The following is an 8,691-nucleotide window of genomic DNA, read 5'->3' on the forward strand; positions in this document are numbered from 1 at the left end:
TAGTCAGAGAGATAAAATTAGACGATGACCGACGATGGAAAAACCGGTTCTTGATCATTTGTTGTTGCTCCTTTGCGCACGAAAGGAAGCGAATGACGCGAGTTGCAGGATGTCCGGCGAGAAAAGTGCGCTTTCTCGGCGAACTCTATGCGATGTCTGGCTTTCTTCGAATTTTTGAAGCTTTGACATTAAGTATATTTCAGTGCATGCATTCTTGTAGTGGAGATTCGATCACAGGAAAGTTCGTCTAAAATCGGAGAAGGGAGAATGAGAGTCCCTTATTTGTTTGCATAATTTACCGACAAACTGCTCCTCCTTGATCGGCCCGCAGTCTGCGAGTTATTCCCGTCGCGATATTTTCATCGGGGAAGATATTATTTCCATTCCGGACGTGGCGAACGAGCCACGTGCGCCGCGAGCGCGTCTAGCGATCGGACGTCCTGTAACGATAGTAACGTCGAGAGTGATAGCGATGATAAAACACGACGAACGAGCAATAACACGTAATGAGGAAGTAGATGATCGACAGAAAAAATACTAGATAAAGTAGCGCGCTTTGTCAACGTGAAAATACGCGTCACCAATAGTAGATCCACTACGAGGAAGTAATGGTCGTCACACTACTGCTGCTGTCACCACCCGTCTCGTCGCCATTATTGCCATTAATACGGTCGCTACTAATTACTATTACCACCACTATTACTATTATTATGGTTATTGTTAGTACTTGCATTACCGAAACGTTGTTACAAGTAACACCGCTAATAATAATTATCATTAGAGCGCGAATGGCAACAACCGTGACGCACGATTGGTACTGGGCGACAAGGGAGAATCGATATCTCGTGGGCGCATGCACTTTTTGTCGCGAAACTAGCGCAGAAACAGTCGATGATGACATCATGAGGTAGATTGGGGAAACCTTGAATCCATTTCCTTTGCGAATATCGACTACTATAAGTTGTAGAAATTTTTGTTTTTTATTTCCTCATATCAAAAGTATCAATTTTCTCGTTGTCTGATTTTTCTTTTCTTTTTTTCTTTGCTAACGGTTATGGAACATATTTGCACAGTCTTGTCAATACTATCTCGAATGTATCTCTGTGTCTCTTGCAAACGGAAAGACAACTCCGTTTAGTGTAACTGAATTTTTTGTTACTTGGAACTCAGATGAAAAACTCGATTGAAGGAACAGAAAGATTCCTGCAGGAGATTTCTACTCAGTCAATTGCTCTCAGTTACCTGAACCGACTTCTAATGCAGCTGAATGTTCAGACGAATGATTTCACAACAGAGATGTTGTTTCTCGTCAGTGAGTTTTTCGTCTGATCTCCATTCGGTTACACAAACTGTTTTTCCTGTATGGCAAATAAGGACATCGGAGCAATGTTTATCCTGAAGGAACCGGTTCGTTTGCAGGCAACCGGTGATTGTCGACAGTTTCTCGCGAGGAAAAGTTTGCCACGTTCCGATTCCCTCCCCTGTCTCTTCTGTCGCCTTGACAGTAATTTAGTTCGGTCTCGTTCGAGATACCGCGACTCCATAGTTCGGGGGAAGTATGGAGTTCTTGTTGTTGAGACGAGTGACTCGCATTCTGTCAACACGTGTCAGCGCGGTGGCCACGTCAATCGATAGCAATCCCACGATTTCTTATTCCGGTTGATATTTCGCAGACACTTCCGCGATTTTCAGCGCGCGTTACCGCGATTGTTGCTCGAGTATCAGCTACAACAGGAAAGCGGGATCTATATTCGGACGTGTCGTGATTTTCTCCGTCGTGAATAGTCATCGAGAGAGAATCGTCGCTTCGCGTACTCCGAAGTCTCGAACTTGAATTTTCCGCGAGAAAAAGTGTTGTTGAGCTTGAAGTGACGGTCGATCCAACGACGACTGCGAGAAGACGCTGCTGCATCTTGAAAATAGAGACGTATAGCTAACAAATTGATATAATATTGTAATATAAAGAGAGATATTACCTGTTATATTGTTATATGTGAAAATTTCCCATTTATAAGTGGCTATTTTCAGACTGCGGCAACGCTCCTTGACTCCAGCGCTCTTCTTCCGCGGAAGAACGACGGAGATTCGGAGGATTCCGTCGAATTGTTCGCACGAGCGTCTTGCAGCCGCTGGCACGTGATCGAAAGAATGCTTACGTCGAACCTCATTGAATCTGTTCGTAATGCTCATCATCGAGTGACATTACAATATCATATACTATGTACAGAGAGAGTATTCTGCCAATAATAAAGTGTTGAGCGATTAACACGAGCGATGACCTCTTCTCCAGATGTACATCTGGCAAGCTGCCTCTGGTTCCCCTGCGAAATCCTCGGAAAGAGACCAGCCTGCATTTCGAATGTCTCGATCTCGAGTTTGTCGGTATTGCGAGATATCAGCGAGACATGAAATAACTTTTCCCACAAACATGAAGATCGTAGTCACGGAGGTGGATGGAGAGATCGCACACTTGTGTGTGTTTACGATTTTATTGCAGTATTACTGAACGATTGTCGTGGTAAGAAAAACCTTTACAAAACAAAATATTTCTACAAAAGTTATCGTCTTACGTGTATTAAGAAAGTTAGCTCGCTTGTACGCATTAGTTTCTCTTTCGGTATGTAGGTAGGTAGATAAGTAGATAGGTAGATGTTAAAAAGGCACCGGAATCGAAGAAAACTCTCTACTGATCGGAAGACGAAAGAACGCTCAATCACTCGGTCCCTTGAGTAGCGTGAATATACGCGCGAGACTTTTTTCCCCTAATATCTTTATGAATGCAGGATAATACCACAGCGTATACATTATATATAGATATACAGGGTGTCCCGCGTAAGACGGACCAAAAAAAAATATAAGTACAACACATTAAAGTGAACAAATATTATATAGGCCATTTTTCAAACAACCACGTAAAATTTCGAGATATTAATTAAAATAGTTGAGCATATCAGAGCGCGGCGACACACGGCAGGCGGGACATACGGCTCGCCGCGGCCGGCGAAGAAAATGGATGATTGCTCGCGGGCCTATCTTATAGGCCAGAGAGGTGGGCCGTTTGGCATACTGAAATGAGTAGCTCCGTGTGTGCGTCCGTGTACGTGTGCGTTCTTCCATTTTCTTCGCCGACCGCTGCGAGCCGTATGTCTCGCCTGTCGCATCGCGCGTTCTAATTTGTCCAACTATTTTAATTAATATCTCGAAATTTTACGTGGTTGTTTGAAAAATGACCTATACAATTTTTGTTCACTTTTGTGTTCTACTTATATTTTTCTTTTGGTCCGTCTTACGCGGGACACCCTGTATAGCATACAGCATAGGTGTATATACACAGAATATACTAGTGCGAGAACTTAAAACTTTAGAGAGTGCCTTTAACGTCTCTATAAATGCAGCTTCGTGTACGCAAACGATAAACATTAATACTGCAAGAATGCCACGCGCACAATAACCGAATTGCATTGTGAAATAAAACTAAACTATCGATCGCGATAGGAGAAAACGCTACGAGCTGTTGCTTATCCTAAAAACATGTGCACATCGTCCCTCAGGTAACTCGCTTGCAACACCTGAACTCACAAGCGGTTCGGCACCGCTCTCCTCGACGTCACTTTGAACTTCGATCGTCTGGCTCATTTGCACTTTCATAACCGCTTCTAGTGTTCAGTCACTCGAAGGAAAGATGAGACCAATCGACTGCGACCAAAGTCAACGAACGTCGAAGAAATCGGGCCGTTCGCCAACGATACTTTAATCGACACTGTTGGCCACGTGCTTTAGAGTTGGTGCGACTAAACATAAAATGAATACAAAACTCGAATAATGAAAAGCTATCGACGCAACTCCGGCTAAGCGTTACAGTCTGACTTCGTCAGACTATTAACGATGCAATTTTACTCGGTCAGCCAAAGTCGCCTATAAGAGGTGCCCGCCTCGGAATAGCGTTTAACAGTGAATATGTTATTACGCACATTGGTGTCAGTGTACAAAGAATTATTAAAATCTACCTAACGAAGAAGTCTAAATGTCTACAATGTCTGTAAGAATATAGCTGTAAAGCTGTAAGATGCGAAATGAATTATTTTCATTCGCTAACAGCTCACGTTACAACCTTACATCCATATTCTAAAAGATATTGTAGACTAGCTTTTACAGAGCCGTTAGAATGTTCGTTAAGACAAAAGTACCGATATCTGGACACGCACCTGACTGTAGACATTCTTATTGTTTTGATCTTCAAGGCTCATGGGATTTTTCCCCACGGAACTCTTGATTGACGTCAGAGACGAGAAAATACATGATACAAACTTTTGCACATATACATTGAAATATGAAGACACACTTATAAAGTGACACTTGCACATCTGTACATTCAAACGTTTTCCTTTTGCTCTAACAATAAATTACTGTAATAATAACGTTATACGCAACTTACCCTTTTCAACTCTATCTTTCTTCATAAGTTCTTGTCACATCAATTCTATAGTTATTTATTGATGGTTAGAACGAAAGGAAAGTTTTCGGGCTATTTTACATATCTGTTCGATCGATCAAAAGTGTCATTTTGTGGATACATCTCTTTATTTCTACGTATTTTGCAAATAATTTTCACGTGTATTTTCTCGCTCTTCTGACGTCATAGATCAAAATAGCCGCGACGAGAAGTTCCAGGAGCCTTAAATATAAACATTTAAATTTTTAACATGGAAAAGAATATTCGCATGTCACATATATTAAACATATACATATATTCTATATCGAAAGTTTAAATAATCGTATTCAAAAAGATCAAAATAATAAAAATAAGGATTAGATCCAGGCCTGGGTATTTTTATCTTACATTGCAGCCAGCGCAACTGCATACTATCGATGTAATATGCATTGATATAGTGCGTACGGAATGTTTCACTCTCACCACGTTGCTCCTACAAACGGCAGATTCCTCGATAAATTAAAAATTCTTTTAAAATGGAGCCTCTTCAAACTAACAGTCAAAACGCAATCGTGCACTCTTATAATTTGCATCCCTTCGATTTCCAGTCGAGAGTCGAATGTTATAAAGTCGCAGACCTGTACCTTTGTTGAAGAAAGAAAATCAAGTCCAAGGAATCTGTCGTTGGAAAGTAAAGCGCGATGAAACTGTGGTCAGTCTATATATGGCTGCGAAGAAGAAAAGAAAAACATACCATATCTTCGCTCGAAGATCCGTGCCTCGCAACCGAATTTAAGTGCCCTGTGCCAAATAATAATGACGCACGCCTCTACGAATTTATTCCAACATTCCTAATCAAATGGAATATGTTACAACGGATGAATTGGGGTGGACGCCACATCCTTTATCTTTCCACATTTGTGAAGCGTTACATTCTCGAAATGCTAAGTATCCACAAGTATGATGTCGTCCTCCTTTTTGTTCGATGCAAGCGGCGTGACTACTTGCAGACGGACCGACACATACAGAGGATAAGTTAGTTGCTTGTCCAAGGACATTAAATGTAGCTGCAAAATGACAAAAATACCAGACGTTACGTTGCACTCTGATAGATTATCGTGACGTCAAGAGGTCGACTGACAACTCACCTGCATATTCTTCTTTACGCACAACCTGAGTAGACCCGAATTCTGAATGTGTTTTACTTGTCGTTGCTCGTCCAACGAGAACAGGCAGATTCTGAAATCAGTATTCATTGAATTCCACGCTCTAACTCGCGAGAATCGTCACCTTCGCCACGATTCTCGCGAATTAACGAGAATGCAAAAACTCACTTTAATATTATGTTGTGTTCCTTGTGATTCGCTTTGATATGCTTCGAGTCCATTCTGTTGCTTCTCTCGATGTAAAAGGTCGTCATATCCATAGCCATCACCAAGTCCAATCCATAGTGAAACGCCCTCCATCTCCAGACATGTTCGCCCGGCTTCTCGATGCATCTACCGCACCGGAAGCACTCCTTGGAAAATTGCTCCTCCGTCATATTTACCGGACTGCAATGCACAGACGCGCACATATGCGAAGAAATGCATAATTTCGCTCGCTCAAGAACAAAGAGAACTACTCGTGACACGTTATAACTCACCCTCTCTCCTCGTGTCCGTCGATTCTCAATACGTGAAGCCACTGTTCTCTGTAAGCGTCGTGCATCCAATCAGGCGGTATTAAATTGTCACTGTATAACAGCTTAACGTCTTGCTCGTGCAATACCAAATACTTCATTCTTAGTGCCTTGAAAGGCGCCGCATATCGCTTGCCCTCCTTTGTCGTCAAAAACGGTTGCGTCCACTGATGATTCTTAAAGTACTCTTCGATCTGCGGCGTCTCCTCTTCATTGTGCGTGTGTGCAAACAACCTGCGCCACATTACGGACGAGTCAGCGCGATTGCATAATGACATACATCGGACATGGAGTGTCGGTGCAACTGCGTAACAATCGCATCGGTTACCTTATCTACGTACCATACACGTAGCATCGTATATATGCAAAATTCTGTTTGCATAGCGACTAAGTCAGGACTGACGATCAACTCCGTCATTAATTCCGGGGTGATCTCTTTCAGAAAGGTCGGATGGAGGTAACCGTAAGCCAATAGATTTACCTCCAACCAACGCTTCGCAGCTGCCTTCACTGCGGGCACGCCATATGACACGGCCGCATTGTAATACGGCACTACGGTTTTGATGTTAGTGGTCTGTATCATGATGTCGGCGCATTCGTCGATCAGTCCTTGCAATTGGAACAGAGTGGCGGTCGCCACAATAGAAACAACCTGCTTCGGCTCCAAACTGACTTCGTCGTGATAGAGCGAGCCCAGAACTATCGACAGTGCTGAAATGATCGTATTATATTTAGTGATATAATGTATTTATAATACATATATTATAGCGTTTTCAAATGCACGAATTTTGATCGATCAAAGCTCGATTAATCACATCATAAGCTTTTACTAGCCAGCCACAAGCCTTGGCAGGATAAAAGCTCTGACACTTCATTAATCAGCCTTAGATTAATCATAATCTCCGTATACTTGAAAACGCCATTAAATTCACTCACAGACATCTACAATATACTAGACTATAAACTCGTCATATATTTCTTAGATTCTATGTACATGAAAACTATATACTTTATGTAACCCATGGCAGATTTGGTAACAGATTAGAATACAGTTAAGCTAGAAGCACCTAGAAAACGTAAAACAGTAAAACTTCACTCTCCTGGCACTTCACTGCAAAATTCTTGATTGATGACATCAGAAGCGAGAAAATAGACATTGAAAATTCTTGCAAAATACATTAAAATAGTTTATTCACAAAATGATATTTATAATCAATTGAGCAGGCTTGTATAATAATCTGAACATTTCTCTTTTACTCTAACAATCAATAAATAACCGTAAAATTAACGTAGCATAAAATCTTTTTCTTTGACTTTAATCTACATGATTTTATCATGTTAATTTTACAATTATTTATTGATTATTAAAGTAAAAGGAAAATATTCGGCTTATTTTACAAGTTTGTTTCATCAATTGCAAATTTTGTAAACATATCAGTTTGTTTCAATATATTTTGCAAGAATTTTGCATTTTCTCACTTCTGACATCATAAATTAAGATGGTTGCAGTGAGGGACTAGGAATCCTAATTTCCCATCTGAATTAAATATTATATACCGGTATATTCATAGCATCTGAGTTAGCAGTCTAAGATACAACATAGAGATCTGTGGATTCACATTCTACGTATCCTTACAGCTCAATGTAATGTTAGGATCAGCGATTTCAACGTTAATAATCTTCTCATTAGCCTCTCTCCAGGATCCAGAAAACATACTAGCAAAATAAGGACTCTGCAAATATACACATAAGTGTATATTTATTACATAAAAAATAACTTATTTATAATAGTTTAAATTGTAATAATAGTTACAATATCTGATAACAGATTCTTTGATCCATTTAAGATTCATATTTCTTTAACAAAAGTATCAAGATAATAATTAAAATCTTTATATGTTGTAAATTACTTTTTTTATTCTTCATAAACTAGCAAAATATCAAATAAATAACAAAACTTGCTCTTTATTTAGTATCTCAGATTTTATTAAATTGAATCTAAAGCTTGATTTTAAAGTGTCCAAAATATCCAATGTTTAAAAAATAATTAGCTGTAAGAGATAATGGAGAATTGAATGCTTTTAAAGTTATCAATGTGTGTGTGATCAAAGCATTTGTTGCCGAAGCTTCACTAGATGGTGGTAGGGGCAGAGAGCATACGTATGAGTCATACCTGACTAATATAGACCTTGTGTAATCTCCATGCTCGTCCAAGTATAAGGACAGTTATGTCACTGCCTTTCTCCTCGAGAAACAGGGCTTTGTATATATACTGTGCTGTTGTAAGCAATTTTCTCCTGCAGAACAACATAGAGGGGAAATATGACATGGTGATATTTCTCTGACAAGCTTGATGTCAGTGACCATTTGCAAATAAAAGATTAGAGGTTACTTATCAGTAAAATATCAATAATATTCATCAATGTTAATCAGTTAATGATATTTACTAACATCAATAATGTAATCATACAAAATCAAAGAGGGAGAAAGAGAGAGAGAATAGAAAGAGTGAGGAGGGGAAAGGAACAAGAAGCGAGCGAAAGAGAGAGAGAGAGAGAGAGAGAGAGAGAGAGAGAGA

General features: G+C 40.0%; 1 protein-coding gene across 3 annotated transcripts in view; it reads right to left on the bottom strand.

The window, feature by feature from the left end:
• Positions 1–3,174: 3,174 nt before the first annotated feature.
• The window catches only part of LOC116841003 (protein germ cell-less), a 6,363-nt gene continuing 846 nt past the window's right edge, over positions 3,175–8,691 (bottom strand). The window contains exons 2-9 of one of the 3 annotated variants that reach the window (XR_004377476.1): positions 8,287–8,410; positions 7,750–7,846; positions 6,455–6,824; positions 6,078–6,347; positions 5,767–5,985; positions 5,581–5,671; positions 5,187–5,499; positions 3,175–5,076 (exon numbers count right to left, since the gene is read on the bottom strand). Coding sequence is in view for 1 of the 3 variants with exons in the window: in XM_032808446.1 (XP_032664337.1) it covers positions 5,377–5,499; positions 5,581–5,671; positions 5,767–5,985; positions 6,078–6,347; positions 6,455–6,824; positions 7,750–7,846; positions 8,287–8,410 (1,294 nt within the window). In the remaining 2 variants the exon portion in view is untranslated. Of the gene's footprint in view, positions 5,500–5,580; positions 5,672–5,766; positions 5,986–6,077; positions 6,348–6,454; positions 6,825–7,749; positions 7,847–8,286; positions 8,411–8,691 lie in introns of all 3 variants that reach the window. The other 2 variants (XR_004377475.1, XM_032808446.1) reach the window with 2 other exon arrangements.

This window comes from Odontomachus brunneus, unplaced genomic scaffold (assembly GCF_010583005.1).
Source record: "Odontomachus brunneus isolate Ranch 3 - 2012 unplaced genomic scaffold, Obru_v1 Obru_scaffold_013, whole genome shotgun sequence".
Lineage (NCBI taxonomy): Eukaryota > Metazoa > Arthropoda > Insecta > Hymenoptera > Formicidae > Odontomachus > Odontomachus brunneus.